Source organism: Phoca vitulina, unplaced genomic scaffold (assembly GCF_004348235.1).
Source record: "Phoca vitulina isolate PV1807 unplaced genomic scaffold, GSC_HSeal_1.0 scaffold13, whole genome shotgun sequence".
NCBI classification, from domain to species: Eukaryota; Metazoa; Chordata; class Mammalia; order Carnivora; family Phocidae; genus Phoca; species Phoca vitulina.
Window position 1 is genome coordinate 14,311,697 of NW_022589716.1, and position 23,349 is coordinate 14,335,045.

Genomic DNA, 23,349 nt, shown 5'->3' on the forward strand with positions numbered 1-23,349 from the left:
CAAAAAAACTCCTGCAATCACCAGTTTGAAAAGAGCCATGTCATCTTATAAGTTCCCCAACATAGCAAATGCCTCATCTTGTGTTTAGAAGTTTGACACTCATTTAAACTCTTTTGAAATTCTCCCCATACTAGAAGAACCCCATGCCAACATCTAATAGACTAATATTAATGAAAGATTAGCCTCACTTTCTCAGCAACAATGAGTTTCTTAGAAGATTTCCTTCTTTTAGAAGAAAACAAACACTATCTGATAAAGGGAAGATGGATTCCATTTCAGACCTTTGAGCTCTCAGATCTGGAGCATAATAATCTGATTGTATCTATATGGTATTCACCATGAGGGCAATGCATGGGTAGAACAGAACAGACGGACCGGGGCTATGAACATCCCTGCCCCCTAGTCCCAACAGAGCCACAGAAAAAAGAAAAAGTAATTTCAAAAGGGACACATGGATCCCATACCCCTCCCTTCCCCACCCCCACCAAAAATAACCAACCATAAACTTTTAGCACCTCTCAAAGACTTCAAGAGAAGCATAAAGGAGAATGTGTTGCCCTAGCTAAGGACCCTTAAATCAGAGCAATTTCTTTCTTTATAGTTTTATTAAAATATGCAAGCACAGTCCTTATAAACAAAGGAGACATTTCAGTTTTTGCTTAGAAAAATGGGAGCCAATACATTCCTTCTGGGAATTCAGGGTAAAAGCTTTACAAAAGTGTCCAGATGTGCTTAAGAAGTCAGTCTGTTCTTTCTTTTAGGGAAGAGTGAAGGGAAAAACAAAGGGTGGGAGAGACATTTTATTAAAAATTGGAAAGGTTATTAGTTTTTCTTGGCTCGCACACTAACCTGCCCTCCGCTGACAAACCACACAGGAGTACCTGAGGCTGAGGAGCACCTCTGTGGCCTCCGACAAAGTAGCAGGGAGGCAGGGAGGCAGGGACGGCTGGCGGCAGTGAGAGCCTCCGGACCTTCTCTCACCTCCAGAACGTCCTGTGGGGCAAATGGCAAATGGTTCTACAGGGTGGCGATGAAATGGGGGAGAGACTCTGAAAGCCAAAGATCCTCAAGTGAGAATCAAGCACTTTTGTATTAAAACATAAAACACCCCTGGGACAAATCTTCACCCCCACCCCCCAAAAAAGAAAAATAAAATTCTTTCTTAACTGAAATGTTTTGTCAACATCATACCCCAGTTTTAACCTGGAAGCTTTGTGGAGATATGAAGCTTCCTCTGCCCAGTGATTCATTCCCAGAGTCCTTTTCAACCAGAGCGATTTAAGGAGGGCGTCTGTTCTGAGGTGTTCCTTCGCTTTCAGAGCCGTTGACGCTGGCTCTGGGTACTGAAGGGAAAGGAGTGTTTCAAAAAGAGCATAAATAAGAGAGACAGAGAGGCAGGCATATATTGTGAATAAAAAGATAATCCTAATAATAGTTTACATTATCACGAACCAAAGTTTATATGAGCAGCTAAGCCCCCTTTCAAAGTAGAGGGCAGCTGCTGGTACGGCGGAGGAAAATGGTATGTCAGAAATGTGACCTACCTTCGAGTTTGTTTAACTCAGCTGTCAGCCACCGCTTCCTTCCGCCACCTTTCACCAGGATGGGGGTGGAGGCGGCACCCTTTTGTGAAGTGTTTTGTTTGCAAAGGCATGGAACTGTCTCAGGACTGGAAGGCCCTTGTCTCCACTGTTCCTGGGCAGTCCTGACAAAGGCCAGGTCACCCTCATCAGTCCCCCCGAGGGTGAAAATCGTGACCCCCATCAGAGAAGCAGCCCTGGGGACGCCCTCCTACTCTCCCCCAGGAGTCCAAAGAACGTGTTCCGGATGAACAGTCTTCGTCCCTGGAGGCTGCCAGGAACCTTATGGGAAGGAGGCCGGGAGGCTCAAGGCTGTGCTTACATGAGGGCCTGCCAAATCTTGAAGACCCTCCAGGCATCACGCACTCCCAAAAACACTGCCCCCACATAAACCCCTTTCACCAAAAGCCTTTACATGTGTAAGCTGAACATCTGCACTCAGCAGAGTAATCCAGCCCTTATTCATAGCACACGTAGGATGTGTGGAGCGCAGGGCTAGGCTGTGCGGAAGGGTCTAACAGTGACTGAGATGGGGGCCGAGGGCCCAGGGAAGTGACATTCAGGCAGAAGTGACACACCTGTGTTAACTGTGTGACGACCGGGCAAAGGGGCACCTTTCGGAAGTAGCCAGGGTCACGTTTCCAAATTAGAACAGTGTTACATCTCCGGCCACTTATTTGGAGTTAAATATACCTACAGAAGCAGGAGGTACATGAGAACAGGAGAAATGGTCCCTGTCATTTACCTCCTTTTCAATTTGGATATGAAGCCCATTTCAAGATGTGTCCACCCAGCCAAGAGCTTTCTGCGAAGGCTGAAGCTTCAACCAGCCCCAGGCAGAACAAGGGGTAGAGCCCCAGCAAAGAGTGAACTCCAAGGAGGCCACCTCCTCCCCCGCCCCCTCTCAGCCTCACCTCGGCAGTGTGGCTCATGCTGCTGAAGCACATGAACACACTCAGTGAATGACCAGCTGGTGGCCCTGGGGAGACCTTCAAATGATCTTGCAAGCATAAAGGAATGCCCGTCATTCTTCAGGCAGAGCACCACAAACCACAGGCCACGGAAAAGGGACCACCATTCATGGGGTGTTGGCAAAGGTTCAGGGAAGGTGTTCACAACCAAGCTTTCTTTGGGTGAGGGTACTTAGCTGTACAAGCCGCATGTACCACGCGCATCTCAGACCTTTGCACGGGGGATCAAGACACTGTTTGCTCTGCTCCTGTTGCAGGTCGAATCTCTGGTTTAAAACCACCCAGTCCTGGAGCGCCTGGGTGGCTCAGTCGGTTGAGGGTCTGCCTTCGGCTCAGGTCATGATCCCAGGGTCCTGGGATTGAGTCCCGCATCGGGCTCCCTGCTCAGCAGCGAGTCTGTTTCTCCCTCTTCCTCTGCCCCTCCGCCTGCTCATGCACTCTTGCTCTCTCTCTCAAATAAATATCTTAAAAACAAAACAAAACAAAAAGACATCCCGTCCCTTCCCAGAGCAACCTGTCATCACTCCTATCTAAGCTCAGGACTTCCAGAGCGCGTGACCCCTGAAGGAAGACTCTTCATCCCGTCAGCCTTCTCAGTACACACAAGCTGTGGGCCCTGCTGGTCTCTGAATGCATGACCTCTTCCCCAGCCTCTCATGGTCCCTTACTCGTCTGGCCTGTGTCACAGACCCCTCCGCAGGTGCCAGTCTTCCTGACAGCCAATCAGGCATTCCTGTCTCCTCTCCTGCACATCAGAGGACACCGGTGTGAGCCAGCACGTCTCTGCTTTTATCTTCTCTCTCTACCCACCCATATATTGTAAGTCCAGGTCCTCTGCTCTGTGGAGGGTAGCCCAGACTCACCCTTATGGACATGAAGGGATTGCTTTTATGGAGCTCTTCCAGAAATGTTCTTAGGGTATCCAAGGGACCCTCACTGGGGACCCACTAAAGCAACACCACCTCAACCTAGGCAGGTGGCAATCACTCAGGATGATAGCTCCTGGACCCGGAGGGAAACCGGGGGGACAGCAACCCCTGGGTGAGGAGCTAGGGTGTCTGTGTGTCACAAATCCTCACCTCTTTAGTGTTCTTAATAAGACAGCCTGGTGCAAATGGGGGTGCAAGGGAAACAACAAAAAAAAGTTAATCTCTCAGCTCTGCAATTACTCACATGCAGATTATCTGCCAAACAAACTATTTCTTATCTCTGATCAATCTTTATCTGCAGCTGCCTTTCCCCTGCCCCTGCTACCACCTAGCACATAACCCAAATCCTCGCCTCCCCCGATAGTCGCTGACAGAGTGGTCCAGGCCTCTAGGACTGTCAACACCCCGATGTAATTCAGGGCTCACGGGAGTCTGAGGTAGTGCCCTTGCTTATGGATTCAGTGACTGATTAGGCCCTAAAAGCTTCTGGCCCAGAAGACTAAATGGGTTGAAATCAATCATTAACAGTAGTGCAATGTTAAAAAACAAGTGATGCAAAGGGGCTTCTGGCCATGTGAACAAGGTGGACAAGTACACGGGAAATAAGAGGATGAAAGCACATGGACACCCCGGGGCCATAAACCCCAAAGGCAAATCGACAATGACCAGCAGAGTGGACGGGGCACATTTTGTAAAAAATAAAGTCATCTGTATGTCAATTTCTTTTTTGTCTTCCTCTTTTTTTTTTTTCTTTTGGTTTGCCTCTCTCTCTCTTTTTTTTTTAAGTTTTTATTTAAATTCCAGTTAGTTAACATAGAGTGTCATATCGGTTTCAGGTGTACGACAGAGTGATTCAACACTTCATACAATGCCTGGTGCTCATCACAACAAGTGCATTCCTATGTCGGAATTTTTTAAAAACTCAAAACCTATATATGTGTGCATGAGGCAAGAGTCCAGGTGGAAACCAAAGTGATCAAACTCAATAAGGAGATGGAATGGGTAGGAGAGACAAACTACTCCCTCTGAATGAAAGGTCCGATTTCTGATTCTTAAGAATTCTAGTCTGACTGTCCTATTTTACAGGTAAGTAAACAGAGTCAGCAGAGTCTCGTGCCCTGTCCAAATCATACTCAGCTGACCTGGGACGCCCTCATCTTGCAGGTCACATTGATGTAAACGGGATAGTCTAACGGTGGCTTCTTTTTTTTTTTTTAAGATTTTATTTATTCATTTGACAGAGATAGATACAGCGAGAGAGGGAACACAAGCAGGGGGAGTGGGAGAGGGAGAAGCAGGCCTCCCGCAGAGCGAGGAGCCCGATGCGGGGCCTGATCCCAGGACCCTGGGATCATGACCTGAGCTGAAGGCAGACGCTTAACGACTGAGCCACCCAGGCGCCCCTAACGGTGGCTTCTAACCCAAGACCAGAATTTGTGAGAACTCCAGTAAAACAGGATTAATTTATATTTTTTTTTAATGAGGAAATGTGTGATCGATCCAAAACTGACCTTGGAAAATATATAAATGAAGAAAAGATTTACTAGCCAAACTACTGATACAAATAGAATTCCCACCATAATGCTTAAATTCAACTATGTTCATAATATGCTATTAAGTCCGAAAGAATCAATATTCTTATTTTAAAACCCTCATTTATTCATTTAAACCTCTTCCTTAATACTCTCTACTAAGCAACATCTCATCCATACCTCACTTTAAAACTATCAGACTTAAGGGGCACCTGCGTGGCTCAGTCATTGAGCATCTGCCTTCGGCTCAGGTCGTGATCCCGGGGTTCTGGGATCAAGCCCCGCATCGGGCTCCCTGCTCCGCGGGAAGCCTGCTTCTCCCTCTCCCACTCCCCCTGCTTGTGTTCCTGCCCTTGCTATCTCTCTCTCTCTCTCAAATAAATAAAATAAAATCTTTAAAATAAATAAATAGAACTATCAGACTTAAAAGCAATAAAACTTACTCAGAAGGTAAATCAGGTGGAAAGATTTAGTCCTTCTCTAATAAATGCAGAATAAGACAAGTATAAGGTACAACCAAAATAACAAAGAATAAATAAGAATTATAAATGTTGGGGCACCTGGGTGGCTCAGTCATTAAGCGTCTGCCTTCAGCTCGGGTCATGATCCCAGGGTCCTGGGATCGAGCCCCACATTGGGCTCCCTGCTCTGCGGGAAGCCTGCTTCTCCCTCTCCTACTCCCCCTGCTTGTGTTCCCTCTCTCGCTGTGTCTCTCTCTGTCAAATAAATAAAATCTTAAAAAAAAAAAAAAAGAATTATAAATGTCAATATTTTCTAGGATGTAGAAAAATGAGCACACATTCCTCCGATAACAGACTACCACCAATGACTAAGCACTTGCTATGTGGCCAGGTGCAAAGCAAAATGCTTTAAAGACAGTATCTTATTTAAGTCTCAAAACAATCCTGAGGGATAAACTCTTATTAACCCATTATACAGATGAAGAAATTTGCCTGAGGTCATAGTAAATGAGAGCAAACAGCAAAGCTGGGATTATAAAACCAAATTTGCCCTCTTCCCAAAATATAATTCTTCATCATTACACAGGGCAAACTGGCAAACAAACATGCAGTAAAACCTACAAAACTTTTGCCATGGTAATTCCATTTGGGGGAATACATGCCAAATCAACAAACCAAAATGGCAAAGGGCGCAGGCAGGAAACCAATCTGTATGAAGACGTTGAAGCAGCTTTATAACAACAGTATGTTGGAAACAGCCCAAATGCTTCATCAATGAGGCTTAAGGGCCAAGAAAGGGGGTGCACACAATAAAATATTATATGGCCAGTAAAAGTGGCATGTCTGTGAACTATGTCAATACATGGAAATATCTCTAGAAAACAAATTTAACTAATTCAAAGGGATACATGCACCCAATGTTTATAGCAGCATTATCAACAATAGCCAAATTATGGAAACAGCCCAAATGTCCATCGACTAATGAATGGATAAAAAAATGTGGTATATCTATACAACGGAATATTACTTGGCCATCAAAAAGAATGAAATCTTGCCATTTGCAAAGACATGGGTGGAGCTAGAGTGTATATGCTAAGTGAAATAAGTCAGCCAGAGAAAGACAAACTACCATATGATTTCACTCATGTGGAATTTAGGCAAACAAACAAATATGGGAGGGGGAGGCAAACCAAGAAACAGACTCTTAACTACAGAGAACAAACTGATGGTTAGCAGAGAGGAGGTGGGTGGGGGGATGAGGGAAATAGATGATGGGGATTAAGGGGGGCACTTGTCATGATGAGCACAGGGTGATCACTAAATTTTATACCTGAAACTAAAAACAAATGTAAGCAAAAAATAACCATAAAAAATAAATTCAGTGATTACAACCCTGTAGCAAGATGTATGTGTGTGTTCAAGAGTGGAAGAACCACATTTAATGTTCATTAAGCACCCCCATCCCTTTCTTTTGCATTAGCTTGAAGTTACCTGTGAAGGCAACACAAGGAGACCCTGCAACAAGATGCTATGATTCAGGATGTCCTTCTCTTCTGGATCCAAAGAAGTGAAGTTTTCATATGAAAATAAAGGAATAGGGGTGCCTGGGTGGCTCAGATGGTTAAGCATCTGCTTTCAGCTTGGGTCATGATCCCAGGGTCCTGGGATCGAACGCCGCATCAGGCTCCCTACTCCAGAGAGCCTGCTTCTCTCTCTCCCTCTGCCTGCCACTCCGCCTGCCTGTGTTCTCCCTCTGTCAAATAGATAAAATCTTTAAATAAATAAATAAATAAAGGAATGGCTCCACTAATTTTTAAGCCCCTCCCCCCCATGGTTTAGGCACTTTTTATTTTCCAATTGAAGTATAGTTGACACACTAGGCATTCCTATTTTTAAATCAGATTAAATTGGGTTATAAGCCCTTACCTCATGAAATTTGTTAGCCATTTAGTAAATTTATTTAAGACCTAATATGTCTACAAATTGGAACATAATTTCTGTCACCATTTGGTTTGTACTAATAAGAGGCCACTCTGAATCTTACTCTTTGATAACACATTTGAACATGTAACACTATTTAAGATAACATAAATCCATGGGCCACGGAGGAGGGAAGTTTAAGGGTGTCTGAACATAATATGCAGGTTTATGCCCCAAATGCAGTTTTTATAGGATCTCATTCCCTGAAAAGAAAGAAAGATATGCCCACAAGGGTTCTTCACACTCTCTCAGGGTTGGCCGGGGGGCCCAGCACACCCCTAGTCAGGCCACAAATACTCCCTGACACATTGCTCCCTTGGGCCCTCCAATGGCTCCCCATATAACCAATCATCTCATGTTCAATTGAAGAGCATCCAAACTAACTGCTGCATCTTTGATGCAGAACGAGGTTGGGAAGTCCTGGGAGGAACTGGGCCAAAGTCGGTGCTATCTGATCCACACTAGAGAAAGAAAAGCAGATTCCTCCGTTCAGCAAGAGTGTCCTCTGTCTGGGCAGATCCCACATCAGTCTTCATTCCAAGGTTCCTTTTCTCAGTCCTTCCCAACCTACACATCCTGTCCGCGTTCCTGTTTTGCCCTACACTTGGAATGACTTACTACTGTCCCTCAAACATAAAGAACCGCTGGGCTCCGTGTGCACCTGGCACAGAGACAAAGCCCCCAGTATGGCAAGGTCTGCCTTTGATGGCAAGCTGTCCAACATGGTAGCCTCCAGCCATGTGTAGTTATTCTGGTGTAAAGTAATTTGAGTAAAATTTAAAATTCAGTTCCTCAGTTATACTCGCCACATTTCAAGTGCTCAACAGCCACAAGTTAATAGTTACTGAACGGCACAGTGCAGAGAACACATCCATCATCACAGAAAGTTCTACTAGACGGCACTGAGCTAAGAAGTTTCAGCACCTACCCACCTGTCGCTGCAATTCCAGGTGACATTGTCTCACAGCTGGACAACTCTTCCCAGCTGTCACCAGGTACCATCTGTCACCTCATCTGACACCAAGGTGACAGCTCAGTTTCACCTTGGCAGCATTTTTTTTATTAAGACATAGTAAAATGGACATTTCTATGAGTTTATACATATATCAATGTCTACATTTGTGTATCCACCACCAATGTCTACATTTGTGTATCCAGCATACAAAACAGTTCCATCATCTCCCCGAAATTCCCTTGTACAGCCTCTTTGTAGTCAAATCCTGCATCTACCCCAAAAACCCTGGCAACCACACTGATCTGGCAGCTTTCTAAAAAAACTCAGATTCCTGGCCTTCCCCTGGAAATCTCACTTAAGCAGGTCTGGGAGGAGGCCTGGAATCTGCACCCTCACCTCCGGCCAACCATGTTCCTCAGGTGATTCTGATATTCAGCCAGGTTTGGGAACTTCTGGGGTAAATTCGGAATCCTGGTTTAATTTAATTATCTGCAAAGTGCTCTCCAGTATCTAGGCTTGCTCTCTTCCCACCCCCATTAGCTGCTCTGTTGCACATGGCAGACATCCATCGCAGGCTGGGTGATCGGAAGGCAGGGCAGGCTCGGCTGCTGGGGGCACGGGCAGGGTAAGAACTCTGTGACTCTGGTTTCTGGCGAGAGAGGCCTCTCTGAATCATGTGGCCTGCCATCCTAATCCCTTCCTGGCTCTTTGTGCCATGGAATCCTCATCTGGCAAAAAAGGAACCACATCAGAAATAATTGCCTACCTCCGAGGCTCGCTGGGAAGCGATGATTTAGATAATATGTTCAAAGGCACCGAGCAGCCAGGACGAAAGGCACCCCCGGCCTGGATACATCATCACCACGCAGGGCTGCCTTTGGATGGAACTCTCCTCACCCTGTTTACCTGATGGATGTGGGAGATCAGGACACAAAGTACAATAAAATTGCAGCCATATAAAAAATAAATAGATAAAAATGTGTTTTCCTCCTAAATGCATGATCCCAAGGGCAAGGTACCAAATTCCATTTTTAAAGGGGAATCCGAAAGAGTCAACATCTCAGAAAACCTCCTCTTCTCAGAAAGTAAACAATTACAAAGAGGGTCAACACTTGAGTTTAGCCATTCTCTCCAGCTTCTTCAGCTCTGCTGAGGATTCCTGGAAAACACTTTGAAAAGTTTAAGATGATCAAAGGAAAAGTATGGCCAACACAAGAAATGCTATCATGTAACATCACGTGTTTATTTAGCCCCACCAAGCCAAAGAGAGAAGACTGTTTGAAAGGGAGAGAATGCCTGCTTAATCAACTAAAAATGCATTCATTACTATGCTATTCACCGTGGCTTTCCTGAAATCAGACACTTTTGCCCCTAGACCATAAGATTGAAGCGATTTGAAATGAAAATATTTCCTGTCCACTGCTTGCCAGTTTCTAGCCCCAGAGTGATATAACAGATGACATCCAGTACAATAAATGCTTTTATTAACCATAAATTTGAGACTGCTTTAGGGATTTGAAGTATTGGGTTTCATGCTGAAAAAATGTAATGTTATCCACAGACCATCAGTGAGTAACAAAAACAGAGGCACAGGTTATGCTACTTTGATCAAATTATGGCAAAAAAAAAAAAAATTGTCTTTTGCATTTAAAATAGTAGTTGCATTCAGGGCATATCTTCAAGGAGCACCACAATAGTTTAATCATATGTCTTGGAGAGTTTAATGGAAATTCATCCTGAATGCAGATTTCTAGAACCAACAGCTTCTGTTAAACATAAAAGAAGTTGAAAAGTGTTATGAAGCTAAGTGAGCTGAAAAATTCAAATGCTAAAATGGGACCCCTAAATCTGGGTCTGTCAACCTCAGCACTATTGGCGCACAAAAGATAAGTCTTTTATTGGGGAGGGCCGGCTTATGCATTTCAGGGTGTTTAGCAGCATCCCTGGCCCCTAACCACAAAAAGCCAGTAGCAAACCCCTTCCCAGTTGTGACAACCAAAAATGTCTCCAGGGATTCCCCAAATCACCCCCAGTTGAGAACTATTGCTCTGAATCAAAGTCTAGGCCTGCTTAGCAAATGCTGCCTGATTTCTCTTTCGGCAAAGACCATGCATGTCAGAGTTCCAGGGGTCTCGGGGTCTCACGGCCTCAGCTCTCTGCCCCAGGGCCTCCCTCTGCACAGAAATGGGGAGCCCCAAGTGATTTCTGAAAATCAAAAGCACTCTGCACCCCCTCTCCCACTGAAACCGACGGCAGCACAGCCATGGAAACGAGAACCCTCTCCCCCGTGACCAGAGCAAACTAGCCTAAGCAAAGGCAAGCCGCCCCCCCCCCCCCACCAGGCACACCCTGGCCGGGCCTTTGTGTCCGGCACATTCCAGCACAGGAGCGGGCTGCACCGCATCCCTGCCAGCCTCCAGACTGCTGCTTTCTGGCCTTTCACTGTCAGGCCAAGGAGGGGACCCGGGACCCGGGGACCCTGCCAGAAAAGAAAATGAAAAGCAAAGGTGAACCTCTGCGGCCCATTCTCTGCGTGCTGAATGTCTCACTATTAGGTTTCGGCATGACATTTCCCGGCCAGCAGGGGAGGGGGCCCGGTCACGAGAGCTGAACAAATGCCTGGGTGCACAGGGCCGCCTGCGCCCTCCCCGTCTCCCCGCACTTATGAATAAAAGATGGAGGGTTTGTCTGGGCTGGTTTCCCGGTACCCTGTAAGAATAACAACTGGCTGCTTGTCGACGTTTTAACTTACTCTAAAAAAGAATCGATAGGAACTTTACAGGTCTTTAACTGTACACGCCCTTACATCGGGGTAAGGACAAAGAAGAGAAAAGCCACGTAATTAGGTAGAAGATAGGAATTCAGGTTAAACTAATGAAATGGTCTGTCTGGAAGTGACTCTAATAAAATAATTTAGGCAACAGGCGATAGCAGAACCAATAGGCTGGGAACTGACTTTGAGGACATGTTTTGAGTGAAGTGACCTTTCCTGGAAATAAAGTTCAATGTTTTCTTAGCACAAAGGAGAGTAATGACTGAATTTTGGTGTGAGGATGCATTCAACTGGAAACCTGCCCAGGCCAAATAGAGGTTTTAATAGGAACTCGTTCCCAGTTGCAGAGGGCGACAACTACAAGGGCTTGCGACAAGCCTGTGTGAATAGCAAAAGCCTTAAACATTCTCGAGACACCAGAGCCCTAATGTTGAGAGCACAGCTGATTTCAAATAGTCTTTAAGGGAAGAGGTTATATTACAGCCTAGCACACATGACACCCTGCACTTTGGATTCTTGGTAAAGTAAAAGGGAAGCCTTCATGTAAAGCATCTCCTTTTTAAAAAAGACAACAAAAGACTGAACTGGACGAAACCACTGGAAAGGCCTCCATGTGCAACAGTTTCAAGTAGAAAAACCAAATTTTGCTCAGCACTGAAACTGTATCCATATTTGTTACCTACTGATACCTAACACACCACGTTACAATATCATCTTTGGAGGGATCTGGCCAAAATACTGACCCTCATCGGGAGAAAATGAGCAGAAACCTAAATTGTGGGACCGTCCACACCACAAGTGACCTTGACTCTTCAGAATGTGTATTTATGAAGCACCAAAGAAATGGGTGGAAGGACTGTCCTCAATTAAAGGAGACTGAAGAGACAGGACGTCTCTGTAAAAGTGATCTATTTAAGTGGCACCTGGGTGGCGGTTAAGTGTCTGCCTTCGCCTCGGGTCATGATCTCGGGTTCCTGGGATCAAGCCCTGCCGCGTTAGGCTCCCTGCTCAGTGGGGAGTCAGCTTCTCCCTCTCCCTCTGCAGCTCCCTCTGCTGTTCCCCTGCTTGTGCTCTCTCCCTCTCTCAAATAAATAAATAAAATCTTTTTTAAAAAAAAAGTGATCTATTTAAGAGTGATCCTTGTCTGAATCCTGGAACGTGATCAGAAAGAAATCACGAAGGACTGCAGGACAACTGAGGTAGGTGGGGCAAGCAATTGGTGACTCCAGGCAAAGGGGTAATAGGTGCTCATTTTACTGTGCTTTCAACTTTTCTATAGGCTTGAAAAATTTCAGAATCCAAAATATGGGAGAGAAAGTAAAGAGAAGCCCAGGTACCAGTGCTGGGGGCGGGGGGGTGGGGGGTGGGTAGCTATGCAGGAACAATTTCACCTTCCTGTTTAGTTTCAGAAAATACATGCCCAAAATATTACTAATGTTTCTTAAAGGAAAATTACATAAAGTCTTAATACAGCATAGGTCTAGGATAAAAATAAAATGTAGAAAACATAATAATACGACATTATTCACTTAACTGGGCAAGGGGGGGTGGGGATGTGCACACAGCAGACATTTAAGACATTCATGTTTCTGCTTTTAAAAAAGTCATATGTCCTTTAAAAGGCGCTTTATGCCTTTCCCTAAAACTCTTCTCCTGCAATTTATCATTCTCTTTCTCCTCATGTCAGAAAGCCTACTAATTTACAAAGTTTTTAGAACAGCTCTTTAAAACCCCCCTGCCTTCCGCCCAAAGTCTCCCCCCATTATCCACCCTCATCTTTCTTTAATGAGATAAAAGCAATAATTACACTAGTCTTGACCAACTCGAAAACTAGGCACTTAAAGAAAAAAAAAAGTGTGACCCTTTAAGTAAAAGGAAGAAAGCTCAGTAAATGGGAAATGTGCTCAAGTGTAAAGATGTGGGGGTAGAATTTCTGTCTCTTGAGGACTTCAAAACCCAGGGAGGAGAACAATGAGAGAGGCAGCGTGTCCAGAGCAGCCTTATGAGGGACCTGGGGGACTGTCACCTTGAGCGAGTCAGACACTGGGAACCCAAGCTCCCACCGCCCAAGCAGCCTTTGGGCAGCACAACCAGATGTTACATTTTCTCTGCTTAATTTCGGTAAAACTCCATGACCTCTTTCTCAAATTAAAAAGGCAATGCTATTTTTTTTTAAACCACAGGAGCTATCTTTAGTGAAGCCTTCTAAGGATTTCATTAATTCATAGCCAGCCAACCAGGACCTTTCCCACAGTCTCCCACAAAAAAGCCCGGGAAGTCACTGACTGCTTGGCTGGATCTGAATATGAGCAGAGGTAAGATCAGAAATATCTAGTTCCTCCCACAGGGAGGCAAGCCATGAAAATCAAAGGCGGGCAAAAACTCATTACCACAGCTGGCCGGCAAACCCACCGCCCTGGAAAGAAGGCAGAGAGCATCTTTGATTCTGGATGGACCGTCTAGTGACTTCAGAAAATGAAACGTGTTCACAACCAGAGGGGATGAAATAAAACGAGACCCATACATCTGTTAAAAAGACAAAGATTTCCTACCAACTGGCCAGCTGCTGCCAGGGAATGAGAATCATTTCATAAAGTCCAAAACCAGGATGCATGGTTAGCACCGGACAGTAACTTTTACATTTTTTTTTTTTAATCCACAGTGCATCGTAAACTGCACAGTCCAGACATCTCTTGAAGCAACCAACACTTTTCAAGGTGTGATCCCCATCCAATCCCGGCCCGATCACCACCTCGGTCATCCCCTGGACCATCCTGCAGCCCAGCAGTTGGCCAGGGTGGGCATATGGTGCCAATAATCTGTGATGTGACTAGGCGGAGCATATTTTATGCTAACTCTGAGCACCTAATGCCACATGATGCACTAATGTCGAGAAAACACAAGAAACCCCAGAACTTCAGAGGATATCTGTATGACAGTTGCTCACCTTCCAGGTCACCTCAGCAGAGATACCACCCTCCCCCCACCCCCGAGATCATCCGCATGTGCCACCATCATTCTCACCACCGACTGTAATTTCCTGCAGAGCACTTGGTCATTCAAGGAACATGCAGGGAGAACCTGCTATATGCCGGCCCCTGATCTCCCAATGCGGCAGGAAACAAAACAGATACGGGCCCTGGCCTCATGCCTCGGACACCGTAGTGGGGGAGACAGACAGACAAGAAAACACCATGGGTGTCTCCCAGTGAAAGTTCTGTGGAGAAAAACAAAGTGAGGAAAAGAAGGCAGGTTGCTATTTCAAACAGGCTGGTCACATCGCTATCCCGTTGTCCTACTTGTCTCCATGCTACAGTCGAAGATCCAGAAATTGGGCCCAGCGTGTAGAAGTCACCAAATACACACTGAGTGAAGAAATGGCCACTGAGGGTCACTCTTATCAAACCATTCATCTGCTGGAAAAACCCGTCAAGCCTCATGGTTCCTGACAGGTGCACGCAGACAAAATTCAAGGCACCGTACACCCCAACCTACATCCTCAGCCTTCCTGTCCCCACCCCGTGCAAGGAACCACTCTCCCCCAGCTTTGCCACTTCTTTCTTTCTGCCACACTTTTCTTTCAAAGGATCTCCCCACCTCCTGTTTCCATTTACAGAGGGGGGCTGCCTTTTTTGGCCATCCAACCCCTTCACCAATCCCTTCTTCTAAGCCTCCTCTGAACCATCCGAGTTAAGTTTCTTCTTCATAAACAAATCAAGTTTCCTCTTCTTCTTCAATGCATCACTGCAAAAGGCTGGATGCATTCTCACTAAACCTGGAGGCATGATGGGGTGGGTGTGACTTTGCTATAAGCAGGCTTTCTGGCCCAGGTGAAATTCACAAGGGGAGGCCAGGGGAGGGGGAGCACGATGTGGAGAAGCCTCCCAGAGAAAGGTGAGCCTCCTCCAAAGCAGGGGAAACTAAGGCAGACCAGGAAGCCAGAATTACTGGGAACCAATGGGGACAAGGGCTAAAAAGCCAGATTTCCAAAGGTGCCAAGCAGGGCCTCAGGCATTGGCACATCCACAGTGGCAACTGCATAGGCAGAATGTTCTAGTTTGAGGAGCAGCAGGAACTGTGGTTCGTGTTTCTCTGGGAGGAGTGGGGAGGTGCAGAGAGAGGACAGAGAGTTCCCTGTACCTTGGAATCCTTCCTGCACCTCCCTGTCTCTGGGCCCCTATGCCTTTCTCTTGCAGCCCCAGCTGGGTGGGGAGCCACTGCAGACAGGGGAGAGGGCCTGGTCCTACTGTCTTTGCCTTTTCCCTGGAAAACATAAGTAAACTACAAAACCACACCAAGACTTGACACGGTGTAGCTGTTCAAAAAAACCGTGTCTTCCCTCCTCACTCCAGATGAGTCTTCCTGAACTTCAGATATTGAGCAGTTACAATAAATCCTAACCATGTGAGTGCCTGTGCCCCACCCAGAGCCAATGTGGACCGCCCCCCCACCCCCCGCCCCCAGAGGAAGGCAGCGATTAACAGTCACTCAGCAGGGCCCACACTTGCTAGGGCCGACTGCTTGCGCATCGGTCTGGATTACATTGCATTTTCCTCTGGTAAAAGGGGGGCCATTTCAGAAGAGGAGAAACCAGAAATCACCTGGACAGAATAAAATCACAAAGAAAGGGTTTTTAAACATATGGCCTGTCTCAGGAAAATGCACTTCTCCGTTCCAAGGAAACCCTCCCTCTATCCCCATCTCAGAACAGAAGTCTGGGGCCATAGCCAGCACTTTTTAAAGAGTTACCATTCAATGGGAGGGGATGGGCTTGGGGGGTGTCGTCCTACAAAACTGACAAAACAGAACACTTGGAAAAACTCCTAGTTTTTAAAGAAATAAAGTTTTTAAATCTAAAAAGGTTATATTTAAAGCCTAATCCCTCATGATTTCAAAAGGATTCATCTGAAGTATTCATTTAACATGTGAAATGTAAATATCCATCCGAACATTTAATTAATGCTATCAATTTCCATTGCCTTTCAAAGTTGCCGCTTCAGTTTTATAGGACATTTCTGATGAGTTCAAGCAACATTCCCTACAATGTAGTAATTTTAATGAAAAAGCCTCATGATTAATGTCATGATTAATGTTCAGGTTTAGAATGAAGGAACGTACAATAAAATGAACATTTATTAAGTTTCCAACAATCTTGCCATCTACTGCCCTTTCAACTCTTAAGGTACCAGCCTTATGCAAATAAGACATTTTACCATTAGGTTTACTATAAAAACCAATGCTTCTTAAAAGTGCAGTTTTTTTTTAATACAAGTAGTTTCCATTCATGCTATTAAATCAGACAATTTATAGGCCAACTTCCGTTTTAGAAGAGAATCATGTGTTCACATCACATCTTTATTTTGTCCTCCACCCAGTGATTTGTTGAGGACAGCTGGTACCTATTAAGTCCCCCCTTTAAATGTTGTAGCCTTAATTAGCTACATCCACCTTCCCCCAACATTTCCAAACAAGGAACCAAAGCAAAGGGAAGCCGTTTTTTATCACAGATGCTTTGAACAATGGAGTTGTAAATGTTAAAATAATAGTCTCCTTTAGAAACCAGCTAGTTATTCCTTTTTTAGGCTCCATCACAGAAAACCGGGTACATGCAGTGTTTAAATGTTCAGTGTTTGTTACTTAGGTAATTTTTAGTTTCACGCCTGCTGTTATTAATTAAACTTTCCCAAGATACTGCTTGGGAAAAGGTGAGGGACACTCTCCCCAGAGATATTCTTGGTATGATTTAGGCTGCACACTTCTTACTTGGGACTTCTGAGCCCATGAAACCAGCAGACAGAATCTGCAAGGAGAGAATAAGCCTGGTATGGTTTTCTATGAACAGATATCATGCTCTTCCCAAATAATAAAGACTTTCCAACTCACACAATGAGAAATCCACTTGATTGTAGGACCTTAACCTACCACGTGTAGATTTAACATACTAATCTGGTTACAATGTAGACTTCCCTTCTTTTCAAAAACAAAAAACAAAGTAATCTATCATGCACTCAGGACTTCAAGTGTGAATTATGTCAACCAGCTAAATTTTGAGCAAGATAAGGAGCTATCTCTAGGATTTCCCCCTTAGATTTGGTTTCTTCTTAGAGATTTGCCCCAGCTTTAATCTGCAGTAAGACTATCAGTTTCAGTAGGATGTGCTCTCTCCTGGGCTTGTGTCTTTTCAATCAGCCAGTGGCCCTGCCGGGTTTAGAGTGGCAGAGAGGAAGTGGCCTGTGGTTAAACAGAGGAAATTCCAAGGCATTTTAATAGAGCAAATAGTCTCTTTACTTCCCACAGGGAAGAGCTTCAAAGGCCCCAGGCCCTGGAGGAGACAATGTGTTGTGGGGCCATCAGTCACCTAATCGTGTGTCAGGACCATTCAGAATGTCCCAGCAGCCAAGACAAACACAGCCCAGGAAGACATTGCCTCCCACTGGAGGAGCAAGTCAGGCTGCTGGGAGATGGGGCCCGTGGCACCAGCACAGACAGGCCCCCTGAGCTTGCTGAGGGCAGGAGACCTCCAAATTTGGGGGAGACATGAAACAGAAAAGGTCTCAGCTGCCAGGGTAGAGTGCAGGAGAAAGGTCTCCTCTGAGGGCACTGCCCTCCCACCCCCCACCCCAGCCTGTCAAGCTTCTAGGGGTACCTGGGTCCCCCCACCACCTCAGCCCATACTCTTACAAATGGGGGGGTAAGCTTCCAGAAGCCTAAAAGCCCATCCATCAGAGGCAGACACAAGAGGGAGTGAGAAACGAAAATGTACAATTAATTGCTGATGGGGTGGCCCCAGCCGCAGCAGACATCTGCTGGGCATGGTATGTGAATAGCTCAGGGACCGATGAGGGGAAAAGAGGGTCTAAAAGCTTAAACACACACACATTTTAGGCCAAATGAAGCATGAAAAATACTCAACTTAAAGACTTACAAAAGCATTAGCAGTTCTTTCCTTTGTAGGGACGCTGGTAAGGTTTGAACTGCAGAGAATATGATTTGGATCCTATCCTACTCTTTCCTGAGACTGTTTTCCAGACAAGCCCAGCTGTTCTGGGGAGGAACCCATGGACGCGTCAGGGTCGCCTTCACTCCCGACCTCCCCTTCAACCCCAGGCTAAAGGCATCCACCCAAACCAGGGTGCCTGGCCCAGCTGGCTCCCCTGGACCCCCTTAACCAGCCTGACCCCTTTCACTGGCCAGGGCTCTGACAAAGTCTCCACTTCCTCTCTAAATCCAGGCAAGTAATTTAAAGTCAAACTCTGATTTTAAATGTTTAGAATGTGGTTTCTCTCCCCCTTCTCTGGCCCCGGGGAAGTCCTGTCTCCTAAAGCAGTGGCTCTCATCATTGAGAGAGCATCAGAGCAATTTGTTAAAAATGCCAATTCCTGAACCCCCATCTCACTCCCATTCTGGTCGCATTAGCCTTGAATATGCATTTTTAACGAACTCCCAAAGGAATCCTGATACTGGAAGCCCCTAGACTTTGAGAAATTGTGTTCCGAGGGAAAGGGTCCACAGCCGGTACTTACTTGCCGGTCTCATTCACCCAGCTGTATCCCCTTGTTAATACAACTAGCACAATGCCCCAGGCACTGCAGGGGCTCTGGGGTGGGGGGGGCGGTCGGTGGGATGGATGGGGGAGGGGAGAGAAGGGAGGGCAGTTCAAGAGAGATGGACCCGCGCCAGGAGGATTCCCAATTAACGCGGCAAAACAGGCTGGAGGAAAGCATCGCAGTTCTTATAAAAATGTCTCTCTGAAAAATGTGTCAACCAGGGCTGGGTCATTTTTTAACCAAGAATTCTGTAAGAGACACAAGAGCATGTATAACATGGAAGACATGCCCACAAGACAGGCAGACCAGATGCAGGCTAGGAAGCCATGAGCTGCAAGTGAATGAAAACGCATCCAATTCAGAATCAAATAAACATGCCTGGGCCCACAGCCAAGGAGAGTTCTTGGATTGGACTTTTATCAGGACCTAAATTTTAACCAGCTGGAACTTCTTCTTTTCCAAGTACCACCCTATTCCTTCCTACCTTTTGAGATGAAGTATTTGCCTTAAATGGGAAACTTGCACTTCATTGTAAAGATGATGCCAGCATTCTGGCTTCCTGAATTCCTGAAGGAGCGGGCTTTTTGCAGGGTAGACATTTGTTTCAGAGATAGAAGACCAGAGAAGATGTACCCCATTTAGATAGAAGGGCATTTCTTGTTCCCTCCTTCTCCACTGCAGGAAACGCCACTAAATAAAAACCCGGGGAGCCGATGCCTAATTCTTTGTTCCATCAGTGTATTTTGAACAACTAGCAAGACGAGGGAATAAAAACCTCAGCGCAAATGACTGATAGAAAGTTACCCATCACAAACAAAAACATTCCACTATCAAGAAGCAAGAGTAAAGATCCAGTGTAAGTGAGGATACCAGTTTTAGAAATTGTTACTTCTTTGGGAAAATTGTATTTATTACTCCAAGAGCAACTTCACCTGGCAAGGGCCCTAAGGGATTTTTTTAAGTAGTCAAGGAAGTGTGCCCACAACTCATTTCTAAAACACTAAGCTGTGTTCAAGATGGTATCAGCCCCTTAATTGCCCCACTAATAATAGGAAGGTTGTGAAATCTGACCATTTAAACCAGACCAGCTCCTCAGAGAGCCTCCCCAAAGGGTGTGTTAGAAAAGCTGCTGAAGGTTCGCTGGCTGCAGTCACCTTGCAAGTCCTGGGAAAATACACACTGCTGTAGGGGCAAGAATTCCTGGAACAAATGCTCCCTGGAGATCAAGAGGGTCATTTGCTCAGTTCCTCTGCAGCACCCAGATCCTGCAGGACTCACGTCTCCATCCTGCTGTCCCCCTCTCAGGTTCCATGTGACCTGGACCCACAGGAAGTCTCCTGTTTGATTCACACATAATCAACCCTTCTTTTATGTCTGCATGGCCCCAACTAGACTGTAAGCAACATCAGAACTGAGACCAACATCTATGAGCTGAATACCCACCATCTGATAGGGGACTCCGACGTGAATCAAGGGCCCAAATCACTGTACACCAGTATTCACTGGCCAGTCCTCTGACAGAGCAACTTTTGGAAGACCCGATGTAGGGAGGTGGGGGCAGGGAAGGCTTCCTGCAGGAAGTGCTGCTGAAGCAGAGGAGGGAGGCTGAGGTGTAAAGAGAAGGAACACAGACAGGAACAGCATGTGCAAAAGCCTGTTGCGGAGAGGACACTGGAGCTCAGTGCTCTCATCTCTCCATCCACTTCCTAGTATCATCACTTAATACAGAATTTAGCAGGAAGGCTGCAGGGTCTAATTGGGCTCAGCCAAGATTTATGGGCTCTGAGGCCACCAAGATGAGGTTAAGTGCCTGGCTAAAGAAACCTGTCCTAAGACACAGATGTGAGCAAATATTGACAATGCAGTGTGGTGAGAACTAAAGTGCAAGGACCTGCATGAGAAGAAAAAGCAAGGGGAATGGCATTCAGGGAAGGCTTCCCATAGATGGTATCACCTGAGCTGAGTCTTAGGACAAGCAGAAGGTTCTCAGGGGAGGAAAAGGCATCCTAGGAGCAGAGAAAGCATGCCTCAGCAGCGCAAAGGGCACAAAAGTTAGGGACAGGCTGGAAAGGTAGGTATGCAAGGCAGGTGGGCAAGAGGGGTTGGGGAGAGCTGGTGGCTCCAGCAGATGCACCAAAAGGCAAGTCCAGGAGGGAAGGAGCCATGCATCAGGTTGGGAAGAGTGTGGAATCTGGGAGATGGCCCAGAGGCTTCCATGCTCATTCAAGAAGGGATGAAAATGATCCAAGGAGAGAATTAGTGAGACCAAGGTAAAAGCTGTTGAGGTCACCCCCAACTAGGAGTTGTGGTGAGAGAAAAGAGGTCAGCCTGAGTGTGAGGCTTCTGGGGTGGGGGCCACCATTAATTCAGGGCAGGGGTACACAGGGGAAATGAACACATTCCCACAGGCATAGAGAACAAAAGCATCAGCTTAGCTCCTTTGGGTCACTATTATACCCAAAACATTAAATCTTCCCAAGCTTTGTGAACTGACACATAAAGCTACTTAGACGATTGCAGAAAAACAGCAATTTGGACTGATCCACCTATGCTGTCATTTGTAAACTCAAAATAAAATACATGTGATGTTCTTACAGTTATTGAAAAGCCAAAATACCCATTTAAATCCAAAAAGTTTAGCAGGATTAATAAGTCAATATGAGATAGCCTTAAGGAAAACTTTTTGATCTAAAAACTGGGGAAAACTTGGTATCTTAAAAAATAATAATTGTGATAATTTACCAAAATGTGACGTTTTACTCAAACAGGAAGGTTATATTCACTATGGGGTTGGTGGTGGGAGGGTGTGTTATAGCTCTCTATAGTGCGGCTACTAGGTTTGAAGATATCTCAGCTGCCTGGCTCATACCTGGTTTTCTGTACTGTGTTTCTCTGAATGTGGGACAAGACAGCTGGAAGCACCAGCCTGAGACTCTAAAAGGGTGCCAGGTCCTAGGCCTTGACTGTGCTGAGGCCATTCAGAACATCCCAAAAGAGGTGAGTCAACCTTGTTCTAAGTAAAGCACCCAACTCTCAGCGCAATAGCGCTGGGATAACTAGGAAATCCCCATTTATTCCCATTTTTCAGGTGGAGAAACTGGAGCCCAGGAGCAGAGCCAAGGTCATGTCCGTGGCTGCCTGAGTGCAAAGCCCTCACAAAGCCCTCCACAAGTCTAAAGGCCTTGAGTGCCCTGACGCCTGGCCGCCCTGGCTTGGGTGGGCGGTGCGGGGCAGACAGATGCAGTCTCCGGGTCCTCGGGCCGCCCAAGCCCAGGAACCCTGGTGGGGACCGGGGACCGCAGCATCCCCGCGCACACCGCCCCCCACCCTATGCCCCACCACCCGGGACAGCATCAAAGTGCTCAGTTACTGGGAGAAGGCTCCAAACAACAAGGCTAAGTCTGTGCACCTCTCCAGTCTCCTCTGGAGCATCTGACCGAGGTAACAAACTCATGCCTTCCTTTGGCCTAGAAAAATATCCGCCAAGTCAAGCTGGGGCCAGGGAGAGGGGGTGTAGGTCATCCGTGAGACCATTCGCTAGACGAAGGGCTGAACGGGGAGCAGAATTTCCCAGCAAGTCAGGAATCGGGGGTGGGGTGAAAGTGGGGTAGGACGGCCCAGCCTAGAAGGAACAATGCAGCCACGAGAGGGGGCGCATCCCTCCCCAGCGCTCCGGGTCCCCACCCTGGCAGTCCCGGGCCTCTGCAGAGTTGTGGACCGGACGGGTGGACTACAGGACCACTCCTGCTCCAAAACGCTCCCAGTCGGGACAGCTCGGAGCATCACAGCCCCGGGGCGAAGGTGGTACGGGTCCGGGAACAAAGGGTGGGGCGCCCTTCTCCCGCCCGCCGCGGGACGCCCCTCTCGCTCGCCCTCTGGAAGCCGGACCCCGGCCAGTGGCCGCGCCTCATTAACAACACAAAGCCGGGGGTCGGGCGGCCCCTTTCATCCCGGCGGGGGCTGGTGGACGCGCGCCCCGGGAGGGAGGGAAGAAGGGCGGGAGCAGCGGGGATCTCAGCCCTGCCGCTGACTCCGCGTAGGGCAGGCACGTCGGCACCCGCTCGGCTGCCGGCAAGCACCTGTGCGCACCGCGCCCGCCGCGCTTTTGGGGACGACGAGAAGTTTCTCCTTACCCTCCAGCCGCAGGTGTCCGCGCCCCGCGCTCTGCTGGAGCCGCCCGCGGCCACGGCCAGCTGCGAGCCGTTGAGGCAGGCGTTGACCGTGAAGAAGACGGAGCAGAGCTGCAGCCACGGGGCCATGGCCGTGCGCTCGCCCAGCCCTACCCTACTCTGCACCCCAGCTGCCTGCCTCTGGCCAGCCCCAAGTGGGCGGTGGCGCCGGCGGCGGCGGCGGAGCTGGCCGCACCACCGAGCATGCGCCGCCGGCCCGCGCCCTGCCCCTTCACTCCGGGCCCCGCCCCCAGCCCCGACTTTAGCGCTCTGGCCACGCCCCTCCAGCCCAGCCCTCTTTCTTGGCCCCGCCCCGCCCTGTAGTCCACCCCCAACTATGGCCACACCCCGAATCTCCAGTGAGGAGACGGGAGCTGCAGTTTTTTCCCCCTCACCTGACAGGTCTTTTTTTTAATCCAAGGGATATGTCCAAGTGATGCCTGCTCCCAGCA

General features: G+C 47.2%; 1 protein-coding gene across 2 annotated transcripts in view; it reads right to left on the reverse strand.

The window, feature by feature from the left end:
* Window positions 1–23,074, reverse strand: part of IL17RD (interleukin 17 receptor D) — a 66,765-nt gene extending 43,691 nt beyond the window's left edge. For both annotated transcript variants that reach the window (XM_032411542.1, XM_032411541.1), the window contains exon 1: window positions 22,862–23,074. In XM_032411542.1, coding sequence (XP_032267433.1) covers window positions 22,862–22,987 — 126 coding nt within the window. In that variant the 5' untranslated portion in view covers window positions 22,988–23,074. The remainder of the gene's footprint in view (window positions 1–22,861) is intronic.
* Window positions 23,075–23,349: the final 275 nt, after the last annotated feature.